The 16354-nt window shown below is 36.5% G+C and overlaps 1 protein-coding gene across 4 annotated transcripts in view; it reads right to left on the minus strand.

Annotated features, from left to right (window-relative positions):
- Window positions 1-1814: 1814 nt before the first annotated feature.
- Window positions 1815-16354, minus strand: part of LOC123702498 — a 95134-nt gene continuing 80594 nt past the window's right edge. For 2 of the 4 annotated variants that reach the window (XM_045650275.1, XM_045650274.1), the window contains 14 exons: window positions 14731-14940; window positions 14311-14386; window positions 13361-13444; window positions 12893-12923; window positions 11313-11469; window positions 9758-9859; window positions 9159-9274; window positions 8493-8617; window positions 7999-8171; window positions 6799-6840; window positions 5904-5996; window positions 4872-4948; window positions 3998-4094; window positions 1815-3280 (listed from right to left, as the gene is read on the minus strand). In XM_045650275.1, the coding sequence (XP_045506231.1) occupies window positions 3138-3280; window positions 3998-4094; window positions 4872-4948; window positions 5904-5996; window positions 6799-6840; window positions 7999-8171; window positions 8493-8617; window positions 9159-9274; window positions 9758-9859; window positions 11313-11469; window positions 12893-12923; window positions 13361-13444; window positions 14311-14386; window positions 14731-14940 (1526 nt within the window). In that variant the 3' untranslated portion in view covers window positions 1815-3137. The remainder of the gene's footprint in view (window positions 3281-3997; window positions 4095-4871; window positions 4949-5903; window positions 5997-6798; window positions 6841-7998; window positions 8172-8492; window positions 8618-9158; window positions 9275-9757; window positions 9860-11312; window positions 11470-12892; window positions 12924-13360; window positions 13445-14310; window positions 14387-14730; window positions 14941-16354) is intronic. The other 2 variants (XM_045650276.1, XM_045650277.1) reach the window with 2 other exon arrangements.

Genomic DNA, 16354 nt, shown 5'->3' on the forward strand with positions numbered 1-16354 from the left:
TACAAACAACTTATATCTATCAGATAATATATTTTTTTTATATAAATAAGCTAATAATTTTCCATTTAATTTCTATACTAAAATATATCTTTATTCATAATTTCATTATATTTGCAAAATCTAATTTTATATTACACTTAGCGTCAGTCGTGAGACTTGATTTCAAAATGTCCGCTTTTTATTATTTTATTTTTTACTTATGAAAAGTTAATTTTTGACTTTTAATATTTAAAATGTTTTTGATAGACGTCAAAAAATAATTTGTCATAAGAAAAACTGATTATTATATACAAAAAGGGACATGTACGATTAAAAATATTTAAAATGTTAGTCAACTATATAGTTTTTGTTTATATATTTTGAATAAGACATAACATTATTTTTTTTATTCAAATAGTAAATATATTGGTCAAAATAGTTATTTACATACCTATATCTATAGTTAGTGTTTTATTAAATACACTTAGAAAATAACAGAATGTATACAGGGTGTCCCACTGCTGGTATACTAAGCTCAAAGGAGGTTATAGTTTTGCATACGTTGAGTACGTAAAAAATACTTATAAAATTCCAGACGCATTTTTTTTTCAAATAGATGAATTCTTCAAACTCTATGTGTACACCCATAACAAGCAACCCGCCCAACTTTGCCAACAACACGTGAGCTATCGTTTAAGATTATATTTTCATAGACACAAGTCATAACTGCGTTAAAAACAACCGACTTCAAACTTGCACTTGCAACATTTACAAATACAGACAAAAATGCTCATAAAATAAAAACTACTGGGCCTATCCGAATAAAATTTTTATGGGACCAATTTGACACCATGGGTTCAGAAACCTCGGAGTAATCGGTGTACATACATAAAAAAAAAACATACCGGCCGAATTGATAGCCTCCTCCTTTTTTTTGGAGTCGGTTAAAAATGCTCATATTAGAGAAGCGGTATGTGCCGGCTGCGCGAAGATAGAGAAGAAAAACATAGATTTTCAGGAAAAATGAAGCAAAAAATTGTTGACGTAATTTTGTTGTTTAAGTATTTTTTACGTGATCAGTGTATGCAAAACTATAATTCCCTTCGCGCTTAGTATACCAATAGTGGGACACCCTGTATATAATAAAATAAAATAAAAGATTCAAAAGATATTCGACGTTGTAGTACGTGGGTGTATATTTCAGCTTTATTACAAAAAAAAAATGTTTGTAACACATCTATACTAATATTATAAATCTGAAGAGTTTGTTTGTTCGTTTGAACGCGCTTATTTCAGGAACTACTGGTCCGATTTGATAAATTCTTTCGGTGTTAGATAGCCCATTTATCGAGGAAGGTTATAGAGTACTAGAGGTCCGCCCCGGCTTCGCCCGTGGTACATATTTCGCAATAAAAGTTAGCCTATGTCCTTTCTCGGGTATCAAAATATCTCCATACCAAATTTCATGCAAATTGGTTCAGTATATCATCACGCTAAGACCAACAGGAGCGGAGCAATGCGGGTGAAACTGCGGGGAGCAGCTTGTTTTTTTTATATATTGTAACCGAATAATTTCTTTTTATCAAAATACGTAAATAAAAATCTATGAAATATGAATCTTATATGCAGTTTCAGAAAGCTGAAATTTAATAAATTGGTGAACTATCATTAAATTGCCATACAAATTTGGATAATCCATACTAATATTATAAATGCGAAAGTAGCTCTGTCTGTCTGTTACTCAATCACGCCTAAACTACTGAACCAATTTGCATGAAATTTGGTATGGAGATATTTTGATACCCGAGAAAGGACATAGGCTACCTTTTATTGCAAAATATGTACCACGGGCGAAGCTGGGGCGAACCACTAGTGATAAATATTTCAAAAATTTTATTTAATGATATTTGCTTTGGTATCGACTATCGTATGAAAGATAGAATCATTACTTCAATAGTAATGTCATTAATAAGATTTTGTGTGTATGTTATCATTTCATTAATGTAATTTTCCAATCGTGTACAACAAAAAAATATTATTTGTTATAATAAATTTGTTTTTTTTAAACTAATATTTTTTTTTAGTAATTTTGTTTAAACGTTTTTTGTAATAAAGCTTTAATATCTCGTAATCAAATTACTTGAAGTGTGACAAATAATGGAAACCGTATTTTGATTTCATGACATTATAATTCTTTTATTGGGTATAATAAATATTTGTATATGAGAGTATGTTTTATTTTATTTAAATTAAATAAAAGACAATAGGTATTCTTAAGATGTAGGATTAGATTTCACTGATCCTATTTTTATACAAAACGCAATCAAAAAAAATATTCTCGATTGAAAACTTTTTAAGAATCAAAATAAAGAAATGAGATTAAATCTCTATGCTACTTTCTCATACACAAATATTCGAAGTTGTCTATTTTTGGTACTTTAAATTTTAGACAAAAGTAACATAAAAGCCATGGAGTGTAGAAGTAAGATGAAAAATATTATTTGAGAAGTCGATAATGAAAACGTTGAATAATAGGCGTCGGAACTCGGAAAACATAAAATAATTTTATTAAATTATTTTATCTCGCTCTATTGAGCAATACGAAAATCAGTGAAAAAACAACCATTTCTACACTCCACAGCCAAAAATAGTTTGAAAAAAAAATTACTCGACACTGGCAGGTGTGTAGGTAAATAAAAAGGAAACATTTAACGCTAACACTTGACATTCACATAGAACACAGGCAGCTGACAGCTGACACAGAACAGAAAAAAAATCACGATTCGCTCATTGTCATATTCGAAAAAAAAACCGACAAGTGACATTTTTTTTTAAGCTATTGCATAGCTTCTATCGCGGGCCTTGAGCGTGGGGACCGAATTGAGAAATTCCGTAACGAAAAAACCTCACGCTCCCCACTCCGACGGGCGGAGGTGTGGCTTGAAGGCATAGCATGCAATAGCTTTAGCGCGACAGTCCCCGAGTGACACACGTCGTTTTTATTTTTTTTAACTAGACACTGGCAGTCTCCGCTCATTGCCGTAATCGAACAAAAAAGAAGTGACAAGTGACAGCTGAAAACCGACATTTGACAGGTGACAGGTGACGTTTGACAGCTGTCATGTAGCACAGTTAAGGCGTTATTTTTGACGAATCTATCACGTCTCGTCTTTATCCCGTTTCGCGGCTATGATGGTGAGGTCCGGTCGTGTTTTCATCAGTTGGGAGGGCGATGGGGTTGTGGTGTCCGAGCCTCGGAGGGACTCTATGCTCGCCACGCGTATTGTCGGCCATGAGCTGCCTGTGAAATTAAATAAAAAATCATATGTAATATAGAAGTTTTTAAATTTAAAATATAAACAACTAGCTTTCGGCCGCGGCTTCGCTCGCGTTTTTAAAGAAAAACCCGCATAGCTCCCGTTCCCGTTGGATTTCCGGGATAAAACATCCATCCTCACAAACTTTCGCATTTATAATATTAGTATGAAGTGATCTTTTTTGATATTGATGGACAAGACTTCATTCTTTTCCTTCTCAATATGGGCTCTCATTTTTCTAGGGACAGGACTCTAATATGAACTTTGCATTTATTATCTTCATCTGTATGTTTGTATGTAAACTTCTGATTTAGACTCGATTTCGACCCAATATAAACGAAAATATTTATATCAAACTCCACACTACACTTGCAATAATTTAAAAAGTGAAACTTCTTTATCGGGGTTGGAAAAAAATTTAGTGTATCATTTTTTCGTTACGCGTGACATTTTTCCGTTACGCGCCATCTTTTTGTTATCCCTACCACGCATGATTCGTCGTATTTATAGTAAATCATTTTTTTTAAAATAAGGTCATAAAAAAGAGTTTTACTTCTTACGTGTGTGCACTAGTACACCCACACTTTTTTTAACGATAAACGATATTATTAAAAAAATGGGATGTATGCTATGTATATGTATGTATAAACCTATAAACACAAAATAATTATTTTTTCTTTAATTAAATAAATAAAACTCACTCTGTGTGGGCTGCGGTGACGTAAATATCGAAGTGTCCGGTGTCGATGACACGATCACTGATAGCTCTTCATCCGTGTTGCTTATCGATTTTTTAGTCTGTGGAGAAATATAATAAAATAAATAATTATCCTGCAGGATTAAAAATAAAATATTATTATGAATATCACTAAGATTTATATAATATTAGCGGTCCGCCCCGGCTTCGCCCGTGGTACGTATTCACGTTTTCTCTACATAAGAACCATCCTCGAACTTCAAGGAATATTATAAAAAAGAATTAACGAAATCGGTTAAGCCGTTCTCAAGTTATGCGCTTACCAACACATTTTGGGATTCATTTTTATATTATAGATTTTAACAAGTTTTTTTTTGCATTTGCCCTTGTTCTATAAGGGAAATAATTATTTTTTTAACAAAAAACTAAACAGTCTTCAAATGGTCAGAACTGGACAAAAATAGGACCGACCGGACAGTAGTTTTTAATAAAAAAAATCATCAAATCTATCCAGTTTATCCAGTCGAAAGTTCTGAAGTAAAAAACGCAAAAAAAAACGTCGAAATAGGTTGAAAATTTGGCCCGAGTATACTAGCAATGTGCCCCGACATCAAACGGGTGTAATTACATTCATGTTGTATGCATATTATAAACCTTCTCTCTTTTATCTTTCTATTAAAAGAAACCACATTAAAATCAGTTGTGTAGTTTTAAAGATCTAAACATACATAGGGACAGACAGACAGCGGTAAGCTATTTGTATTATGTTGTTATTGTTTAAATTCTTACATAAAAAGACTGAGAAAGAAAAAGGGAAAGAGTAAGAGAGAAAGTGAGAAAGAGATAGAGTAAGAGAAGAAGAAAGAAAGATAACTCACCTTAGTCTGTGTAATCTCTTTCTTCAAATACGACCTCGGCCGTCCCTTCGCGTCCATTGGATATATTGCGTCCGTGTCTGTAAATAAAATATTCACCCATTAATTAAAGGTAGAAAAATGTGCATGTATGTCTTGCCCAACGTATGGAACGGCTGCACCTTTTGATTTATTTAGTTTTTACTTTGAAAACATACTTGACTTTTATACGTATGGACATTATGACTATTTATTACTTGGTGAATAACTATATGACAAAACGAGATTTCCGCCCGCGGCTTCGCCCGCGTTTGCAAAGGAAAACCCGCATAGATCCCGTTCCCGTGGGATTTCCGGGATAAAAACTATCCTATGTGTTAATCTAAGTTACCGTCTATATGTGTGCTAAATTTCATTGTAATCGGTTCACTAGTTTTAACGTGAAAGAGTAACAAACATCCATACATCCATACTTACAAACTTTCGCCTTTATAATATATATTAGATGCAGTAAATACAAGATTTACACAAAGATAACAGTACAGAATTGGCCTTATCACGTGCAAATGATCTCTTCCAGGCAACCCACTGAAAGTACATACCTATACTAATATTATAAAGCTGAAGAGTTTGTTTGTTTGAACGCGCTAATCTCAGGAACTACTGGTCCGATTTAAAAAAAAAATGTGTTAGATAGCCCACTTATCGAAGAAGGCGGAATAATGCGGATAAAACCACGGGTTATAGCCAGTAATATATAAAGGACCAGTAGTTCCTGAGATTGGCGCGTACAAACAAACAGACAAATTATGTATTTATCATTTTATATAAATACTTTATTGTACTGCCAACAAAAATTACATAAAGAAAACTTATACTAAAAGAACACACAGCACAGATGGCGGCCTTATCACTTATAAGTGATTTCTTCCAGGCAACCAACTGAAGATGTGATAACATAATAGAAAAAGGAGGTTGGTAAAAAGTATACGCAAATAATATGTAACATAATACTAAAAATACTAATAAATATGTATATTATATTGTAGTACTTACCTAAATCAACCGAGTCTCTGTCCACTTGTTTGTTTTTAGTCTGAATGTCCGAAGACACGTAACTGGACAGGTTTGGTACGCTTATACCTAGAACTGATATATTTCTCAAATTATTAATCAAAAATTGTTTAAATTTACTTGAATACAAAATACAAATAACTGACATTGAAATGAATACATAGTGTGAAGTCCCATGTCCCCTAGTGGGGTAAGGGGCAGATGCTTTATACATCTGTTTCACTGATCGATTTTCTTTAGGGACAAGTAGGTGATCAGCCTTCTGTGTCCTGCCAGACCGAGACATTTTTTTTTCTTCGTCTCCACCGGGAATCGAACCCAGGACCCCTCGGTTCTACGCTCACGCGTCAACCACTGTACCAAGGAGGCGGTCTGTACCATGGAGGCGGTCCAAAAAAAAAAGAATACATAAGCAATAAAAAAAAAATACGTTAAATTGTATGAATCCATTATATTCCTTGTAAAACAATAATGGTAAATTTCAGAGCTTCTTTAAGGGCCGATTTTTCAATGCTTGGATAAAACTTATCCGTCCAATAAAGTATTACACGACAATATTAAAATGTCACGTAAACTGTCAAATACGGGCACTTAGAATATGTTTTTAAAATGGGAGTTTTATACATTATTCGACAAATAAGTTTTAACCAAGGATTGAAAAATCAGCCCTAAATGGTCTATATAGCTTAATGACAGATTAAATGTATAAAAATAAACACCAAAGTGTTCAATAGCCTATCAGAACAAGCTATTAAACTGACCCTGATACTTAGAAAATTAATATTTTCCAACACAGATTAGTTTATAAACCGAAAGAAAGGGCAATATTTATTTATTTTATATTTATGTATTTATTTGTCTATCGTGTGTCGCTCACCTGCGTCCTCAGTATGCCGCAAGAAATAAGCCAAATTTTTATCTGGAGACAATAATTATGATGGAATTTTAATGAACTGTATTATCACTACATAGTATAAAACAAAGTCGCTTTCTCTGTCCTTATGTATGCTTAAATGTTTAAAACTACGAAACGGATTTTGATGCGGTTTTTTTTAATAGATAGAGTGGTTCTCAGGGAAGGTTTTAGTAAATAATTTAATAGGTTTTGGACAAAGCGGGCGAAGCCGCGGGCGGATAGTTAGTTGTGTATACGTTAAATTATATAAGAAGCTTAAACATATTATTAAAAATCTCTTGGAATAAGTGTACCGGCGTCATTAACGAGGGTGTGGTGTGGAATGTCCTTCTTTTCCCACAAAATCTACAAGTAACGAGATGTACGATGCTTACCTTCTTTCGAAGTATGATTTACAACAAGGCCGTAACAGGAGAAAAAACGACGCAAAAATGTAAAATGACATCATCATTCGAGCAAAAGTACCAGGCTACCATAAGTTACTAGGAGATCTATCTACCTGTCCTATATTTTCATGGCCAAATTGTCCTTCCTACCTTCCAGTGACCAGGCTGCCATAAGCTGCAAGGAGATCTATTCCTTCTCTGTTATATGCATTTAACTCACCCTTTTCCGTATCGAGCACAGGTGGACCATCAGCTACATACGCAGCCAATTTGGACGGGTTCACACCTAAGGACAGCGCCGCAGACTCCAGGCTGAGCTCCCCATGCTGGAGTCTAGTATTTACTTACTTTTTGCCGCATAGTATGGATTTCTTTATTAAATAGCATCTCTTTTTTCAGCGAAAAACTTACCCGGAAATCACGGAGAAAGAACGAAGCAAAAAAATGTAGAATGACGTCATAATTTTTCGAGCAAAAGGACCAGGCTACCATAAGTCACTAGGAGATCTACCCATCTACCGATTAGAACATTATATTTGCACACCATCTTTTTTGACGTCATCTCAATGCAATGTGACAGTTTTTTGCGACAAGTACCAGGCTACCATAAGCTACTAGGAGATCTACCGCTCTCACTCATAAGACATTCCTTCCTACCTTCTTTCAGTCACTTCCGAGGTTTAAGTTACTTCTTGTTCTTAGCCAAAAGTACCAGGCTACCATAGCTTTATTGGAGATCTATTTTCTCTATTATAATTATAATTGTCTTTCTCACCCTTCTCCGCATCAAGCACAGGTGGACCATCAGCGACATACGCAGCCAACTTGGACGGGTTGACGCCCAGGGCCAGCGCCGCAGACTCCAAACTGAGCTCCCCGCGCTGGAGCCGGTCCAGCACTTCCGAGGGTCCCTTCGCTTGCCAGAAGTCGCGCGCCGTTCTGAAATTACTGGAGGTTAACGTACCAAGATTTAATTTTGGGTAATAATGGATTAATTCGAAAATAATGGGAAGTTAAATAATTTCAAAAATTCTAGAAAAGAAAAAGGTTTTTCAACACACCATATTAATTTGCTAGCACAAAATAAATTAATATTAGTAATATTCATTTGGCTTGAAATTTGGAGTATTGTATAGTGTAGAATATTCGATTTTTATGGAGTAAACTTGTCTCTGTCTATTTCTAAATCTGTTGAGCAGTTTCCAAGTACCCAGTTATTATATTATAATATAGTATAGATCTAGTTCTAAATACATAAAAAATAAATACCTATAGGGTCTATTGATACACCCGTACACGTCCCTATATCTCCCATATAATGTCCCGTAGCTGACACCCAAAATTTCCGCGGCTTGTTTCATTTCCAACTCTTTCAGTCGTACTGCGTCCATCACCTGAAACGGATATATTGTTTGAGAGTAAGTGGGAGAGAGATGGGTATAGCCTACAAACACAAAACTGGAAAAAACTTTTTTTTTAAACGCTTTAAAACAAGATATTGACCCACTTTTAACGGGCACCGGGATTCAATTCAAATTAAGTACTTATCAAGGTCATACGGGAAAATACAATAGCTTCACGAGTTTAAATTGTCCTGAATAATAAAAATAAGCTCTATCACTATATCTAAAAAAGAATCCGTATTTCCCTTGGCATGTTGCATCATGTTGCATCACGCGTGAACAGCTGGACCGATTTTGTTAATTTTGTATGTATTGTCAAGAGAAGGATCTAATGGAGAAAAAACGTATAATTTTGCGCTAAATACAAATAAATATGAAATCTTAAACTTGACAATTCACGCTAAGACAGGACAACGTCTTGTCGAGTACAGCTAGTAAAAAATAAATATTAATAAAAATTATTTTTTACTTTTCCTTACTTCCATCATCAAAGCGTATTTTTTAAGGCTTATGTATTTCATTTTTAACTCACCCTTTTAACATAGTGCTCTTCCCAAAACTGCGGTCGCCTACCATGTCTTAGATAGTCGTTCAGTTTGACCACATCAGAGAAACGGGGGTCCGTCACACCGCTGTTGCTTTTCGACGCTGTAGTACAAATATATAGAAAATAAATAATTTTACATGCTGTAATACACGTACTTACATAAATCTATAAATATAAAACTGAAAGGTGACTGATATGGTAATCATAAAGGTGATCTATCAACGCACAGCCCAAACCACTGGACGTATCGGGCTGAAATTTGGCATGCAGGTAGATGTTAGGACGTAGGCATCCGCTAAGAAAGGATTTCCCGAAATTCTTGCGGGAACGGGGAAAAACGGGGATGCACGTACAAAGTCGTGGGCGGAAGCTAGTAATTAATAAATTAAATCTAGTTAAATTCTATACTAATATTATAAAACTGAAGAGTTTGTTTGTTTGAACGCGCTACTGGTCCGATTTGAAAAATTCTTTCGGTGTTAGATATCGAGGAAGGCTAGGCTTTTTGTTAAATAGTGCTATGAAAAATATTCTTCCATCGAACCACCCTTTTTTATCAAGTCGGTCAATACAAAAACACTCACGTTTAGGCAAATCCAAGTGCGAAGTGCTAGTCGTAGATGAAGAAGACGAAGCATGCGCCCGCGCACCGACCACCGCCATTGCGCTATCATCCGAGTCTTCGTCTGGAAATCGATACGAATAAATCGATTATTCGTATGAGCATGTACGAAAAAAAAGTGAAACTTCTTTAGGCGCGTTGAGAGTAAAATTTCAAGGTCGCGTCGTGGCAATATCCTCACGTTATGGAGTAAGGCGGCGATTTTATATATTTTTAAGAAGTTTCACTTCTGACACGTCCCCTTGGTACACACGTTCTTTTTTATTTGATAAATAAAAAAAAGAGCCTGCATAAAAATAAAGAGCCGAAAATCCAGGTTACCTGGTAAGTACCAGGCTACCATAACTGCACAAGAGGTTTGCAGCTGGCTTTCTCACCCCACATCTTTTCGCAGGATACCAGCACACTACCTATATCGCTGTAAGATATGTACATATTAGCTGTATGTATATTGTGTATTAGTTACTGTAAAACTTGATATCTGTTGAACCAATCACCGCGCAGAGTGGGATTCTTGGTCGATTAAGGCCCATTTGATTGGGCTGATGCCAACTGTCATAGGACCATATTATTTTTTATGTAATAGCAGGCAAACGAGCTAGCGCGTTTCCGAACTGATGCTTCCATAAGACCTGGACGGTTGGGGTGTGTTTCTGGCCTTTTTTGTATAATCTGTTTTTGAAGTAAGCCACTGTTGCTTAATAGCATTGATGAATTCGGGCAGTTGTTCCACATAGGAGTGGTGCACGGTAGAAAGTTCCTTCTCAAACGCACGGTGGAAGAACTCCAGGTATCGAGCTGACAATTCCTTTTCATGCCTGAACTTCACTGCGTATGGATCACAAATTTTTTGACAGTTTCGGGATAGATAATATAATCTATCGGTATTTCATTTATATGGTGACATTTAACGCAATATTACGTATGGATAGCAAATTTTTGACAGTTTACGATCTAGCGGGATAGATTATAATCCATCGGTGTTTTCACTTTTATGGTGGGTAGTAGTGAGACTAAAGATGGGAAGATGAATTTAAGAAAATAGCTGGTCCTGTATGGACCCGCTTAGCAAAAAATGAAAATGAAATCTTTAGAGGAGGCCTTTGTCGACAGACAAGCTGTTCCTTATAAACATACTGTTGCCGATATTATAAATAAAAATTAGAATAAATAGAATTAACTTAGTTTTTAAGAAATTGGCATGTAATAATTTTAAGAAAAAAAAAGACAGGTTGCACTCCGGGAGTGCCGGCAGAAGTGAAAACTTGATTATTAACGTTCAGCATGTTTGATATTTTGGAATGGTATCCGTCTTACGCATGGAATATAAGGGCTAAAAAAAAATCCGTCTTACGCTTTTTCGATCAGGCCACGTGTCCTGACGCGAGATTAAGATTTTATACCCAACGCCGCTAAAGAAGTTTTCACTTCAATAACAGCAATAAAGGCTATTTTATTATTTATTTTTATATTAGTAGTGAGACTTCGCTAGCGAGTACCAGGCGCACATAGCTCACCGGCGCTGTTGTCGCCGTCGACGCGCAGGCGCGTGTGCAGGAAGGAGCCGATGTCGGCGGGCGGGTCGGCCCACTCGTCGTCCGACGCGTCGCGCGACCAGTCGCCGCGCTCCACCCCGCTCGCGCCCCAACCGACCACGCGTTCCGCTGTTATGTCCTGTTCATAAAGATAAATCTATGTGTGTCCCTTTGACACATAAAACTGAAAGAATAGAATAAATTCGATTGCTATGGCGGGTCACGAGTGGCTGAATTGGTCAGGCATATGCCCCGGAATGGCGCGACAGGATGCGGGTTCGAGTCCCGCCTCGTGATCGAATTTTTTCTATTCTTTATAAATTTATAAGATAAATCTATTAGAGCCAGCGCGCACGAGCAACTTTGTCTCCGCAACTATTTTGTCTCCGCAACTATTTTGTCTCTCCCACCCATGGGCTAGTATGAAAGTGCGCGCACGTAGCGACGCAACTCCCCATACAAATTGATGGGAGAGACAAAATAGTTGCGGAGACAAAGTTGCTCGTGCGCGCTGGCTCTTAGAGCTAGCGCGCACGAGCAACTTTGTCCCCGCAACTATTTTGTCTCTCCCATCAATTTGTATGGGGAGTTGCGTCGCTACGTGCGCGCACTTTCATACTAGCCCATGGGTGGAGAGACAAAATAGTTGCGGAGACAAAGTTGCTCGTGCGCGCTAGCTCTGAATTGAACCCTAAGAACAACTAGCGATACTTAAAGACAAAGACGTTCCTTAAGAGCCAGCGCGCACGAGCAACTTTGTCTCCGCAACTATTTTGTCTCCGCAACTATTTTGTTTCTCCCACCCATGAGCTAGTATGAAAGTGCGCGCACGTAGCGACGCAACTCCCCATACAAATTGATGGGAGAGACAAAATAGTTGCGGAGGCAAAGTTGCTCGTGCGCGCTGGCTCTTAGAGGAGGCTCATTAACATAATTTCTGACACTGAGAGACCGGTTAGACCGCTACGGTGCTAGACGCTAACTCAGCCGTAATAAAGTTGAATATCGCGTGCGCTCTCTGATCGCGTTCGAGCTCGTAACTAAATCTCGTAAGTCTCAATTCTCATTTCGTATATAACTAAAGTAATAATTGATCTAGAGAAGAAATATCTTGGGATTGGATAGTAAACTATATTTTCCTACTGTTAACATTTATTTTATACATAAAGTCCAAGTAAATCTTTAAAAAAAATGTAATAATCCTTAAAAAAAGGCATAATTTTTGAATAAAAAATGAATCGAGCGAAAATGTAACAATTACGTAACTGTCTTGTACATGGAAAGATAAAGACCCAATAAATCATATACTAAAGTTCCATTTTGATTGTACATATTATGTGTGACTGTTTCAGAATATTAACGCAAATTCACATAAAATTTAGGGAGATCTTAAGGTGCGTTTTTATGGGCAACTGATAAAAAGAAGCCTATGTCCTTTCTCGGGTATCAAAATATCTCCATACCAAATTTCATGAAAATTGGTTCAGTAGTTTAGGCGTGATTGGGTAACAGACAGACAGAGTTACTTTCGCATTTATAATATTAAGTATGGATGTACTTACCAAATTCCCGTGTCTCCATTCTTCTCTTTCCCTGTGAATTGAAAAAAGAAAAAACACTTTATAGGACGCATAAAATCTTTATCCCACCTGCCTTCATTTGAATACAAAATATTCTCACAAAAATGACCATAACACAATTAATTTACATTATAAAACATAACATAGTGTTAGACGTAACTTTTGATTTAATATTTTTGTGGATGAATAGTAATTGTCAATGTAGTTGTCATTATTTTCATGTCTGAACATGCTTAGCTGTCGAATACTATAAAAAGCCGCTTTCCTTTGACTCGTGGCGCATTCGTACGAATTGTGCATGGGGAGGAGGGGGGGGGGGGCTCGGACGTTGTTTATACGACGTTCGACCAAAGTACCTTCACTTTGCTAAAAGTCGTTGACTTGCTGCGATTTGTTATCAATTACCTACATCAATTATCTATATCTATATTTTTTTTATAATTTACTCACGTTTTTATAGTATGCGCCGATGATTCGTCGTCCGTGTGCTCAGTGCCGCTCGTCAACCTTTGCCGTTTGGGACTTTGGCTTTCACTGTAAGAAACAAACAAAAAATAAAATAAAAACGGCCAAGTGCCAGTCGGACTTGCGCACGAAGGGTTCCGTATGGACCCCCCTTAATATTTTACTTTTTAATTTTTAATAATTGTTGTTATAGCGGCAACGGAAATACATCATTTGTGAAAATTTCAGCTTTCTAGCTATCACGGTTTACGAGATACAGTCTGGAGACAGACGGACAGACAGACAATGAAGTCTCAGCAATAGGGTCCCGTATTACCCTTTGGGTACGAAACCCTAAAAATGAACCCGAAAAGTGTCGAAAATAGAGCAAGAAAGCTGTTTTGTTAACCGACTTCAAAAAAAAGGAGGAGGTTATCAATTCGGCCGGTATGTTTTTTTTTTATGTATGTACACCGATTACTCCGAGGTTTCTGAACCGATTTACGTGATTCTTGTTTTGTTCGATGCGGGATAGTGTCGAATTGGTCCCATAAAAATTTTATTCGGATAGGCCCAGTAGTTTTTATTTTATGAGCATTTTTGTCTGGAGGTATTTGTAAATTTTGCAAGTGCAAGTTTGAAGTCGGTTGTTTTTAACGCAGTTATCACTTGTTTAATATATAAACTCAAACTCAAACATTTATTTATTCAATTAGACTTCTTTTACAAGCACTTTTGAAACGTCATTACATATTTTAACATTTACCACCGATTCGGAAAGCAGTATCTACGGAGAAGAATCGGCAAGAAACTCCATAGTTGCTCTTTTTAATCATGTCAGTTTTACAATTTAATTTTACAAAATACATAATATGTACATAATAATCATAATCATAAATATAATATAAATATATTTTAGTTATAAATTTCCTTTTTTTTAACAAATAATAACTTACGTATCAGAGTGATCCCGTTTCAAAAGGCTATTCTTGTTATCCTTAACCGGCAGCTTTATCAATGGCGGTGGGCCTCCTGGAAAAAAAAAATTGTCATCACTACATAGTATAAAACAAAGTCGCTTTCTCTGTCCCTATCTATGTCCCTTTGTATGTTTAAATCTTTAAAACTACGCAACAGATTTTGATGTAGTTTTTTTTAATAGATAGAGTGATTCAAGAGGAAGGTTTTAGTATAATTATAATTCATTAGACAAAGCGGGCGAAGCCGCGGGCGGTAAGCTAGTAACTTATAAGCGATCTCTTCCAGGCAATTTTTTATTCATCGTCATCATGTTTTCTTCTGAATAATTATGAAAAACCTATCAATGAACTAGTTGAAAAATAACAATTTGAGCTTGAGTTTGAGTTCAAACTCACCATTTATACACTTCTCCTTTCCAAGATCATCGTCTTCGCATTTAAACTGAACCCTTTCCATGTCATTCTTCGCGTTAAAATTCGTTCTAACTTCGTGTGTATTCTTAGCGTCCAGTGTATTCTTAAAGTCTGGTGCATTCTTGACGTCATGTGTATTCTTATCAATTGGCTTGTCTTCGGGCTTGGACAATTGCGTTGCGGTCACTGCTCCTGTAAATTGATAAAACATTTTAATGTTTTTTTTAGTTTTAGAGCATTCAAATGCTTTATAAATGATACATTTTGAAGAATAGAAAAAAATCGATCACGAGTCAGTATTCGAACCCGCGTCTTTGCCTTCTGAGGCGACGCGTGACTTCTTGGCCACCCGTGATCCCGCCAGAGCAATCGAATTTATTTTAAATTTTTCGGTTTCATGTGACACCCTACGCCATCTATTGAGATGAATAAACAACTATCTCAACCAATATTAAACATAATTTCAACGATTTTAAATTAAGGACGTATTTACAAATTGACGCGCATCAATTTTAGGTATTGAGTCTTACTACTACACGTGCACGGCTCACACACACATCGAAATGCGCGAAGCGGCGAAATTATGAGTAAACTGACACGACTTGATAATTGAGCTTATTTTTATTGCTATGTTTTTTTTAACTTTACTTTGATTTGTAAAGTTTGTAACGTTGAATGGTCACAAAAGTAGATACCATTTATCTAATTTCATTGGACAGTGATTGTTTGGTAAACAAGTACTTGCCGAAGTGTACTTCGAAGACTGGTACTGGAACTCATAGACGAGTGGAGCTAGGTGTGCCGAGTTTGGGCTCGTTTTGTTAGTAATGTTGAGACCTTACCTCCGGACTTGATGGAATGACCTGCAGGTGTACTTCGAAGACTGCTACTGGAACTAATAGACGAGTAGAGCTAGGTGTGCCGAGTTTGGGCTCGTTTTGTTAGTTATGTTGAGACCTTACCTCCGGACTTGATGGAGTGACCTGCAGGTGTACTTCGAAGACTGCTACTGGAACTAAAAGACGAGTAGAGCTAGGTGTGCCGAGTTTGGGCTCGTTTTATTAGTTATGTTGAGACCTTACCTCCGGACTTGATGGAATGACCTGCAGGTGAACTTCGAAGACTGCTACTGGAACTAAAAGAAGGTTAGAGCTAGGTGTGCCGAGTTTGGGCTCATTTTGTTAGTTATGTTGAGACCTTACCTCTGGACTTGATGGAGTGACCTGCAGGTGCATTTACAAAATATGTTTTATTAATTAATGTAATAATATAGTGTCGACTTATAAAAATACTACAGGTTTGCCGGCAGCTTCGCCTGCATCATTTTTAAATTTAACCCAAATTCGGCGCCATTTTGAAATTCTTTGTTAATTGACCGATTTCGTTCAAAATCGATATCTGAGGATCCCTGGGATCGCAAAACAGGAAACTGGTACCAAAATTTTTAAAAGTCAACGCCATTTTGAAATTCTTTGTTATTGTACCGATTTCGTTCAAAATCGATATCTGAGGCTCCCTGGGATCGCAAAACAGGAAACTGGTACCAAAATTTTAAAAAGTCAGCGCCATTTTGAAATTCTTTGTTATTGTACCGATTTCGTTCAAA

This window comes from Colias croceus, chromosome 23 (genome assembly GCF_905220415.1).
Source record: "Colias croceus chromosome 23, ilColCroc2.1".
NCBI classification, from domain to species: Eukaryota; Metazoa; Arthropoda; class Insecta; order Lepidoptera; family Pieridae; genus Colias; species Colias croceus.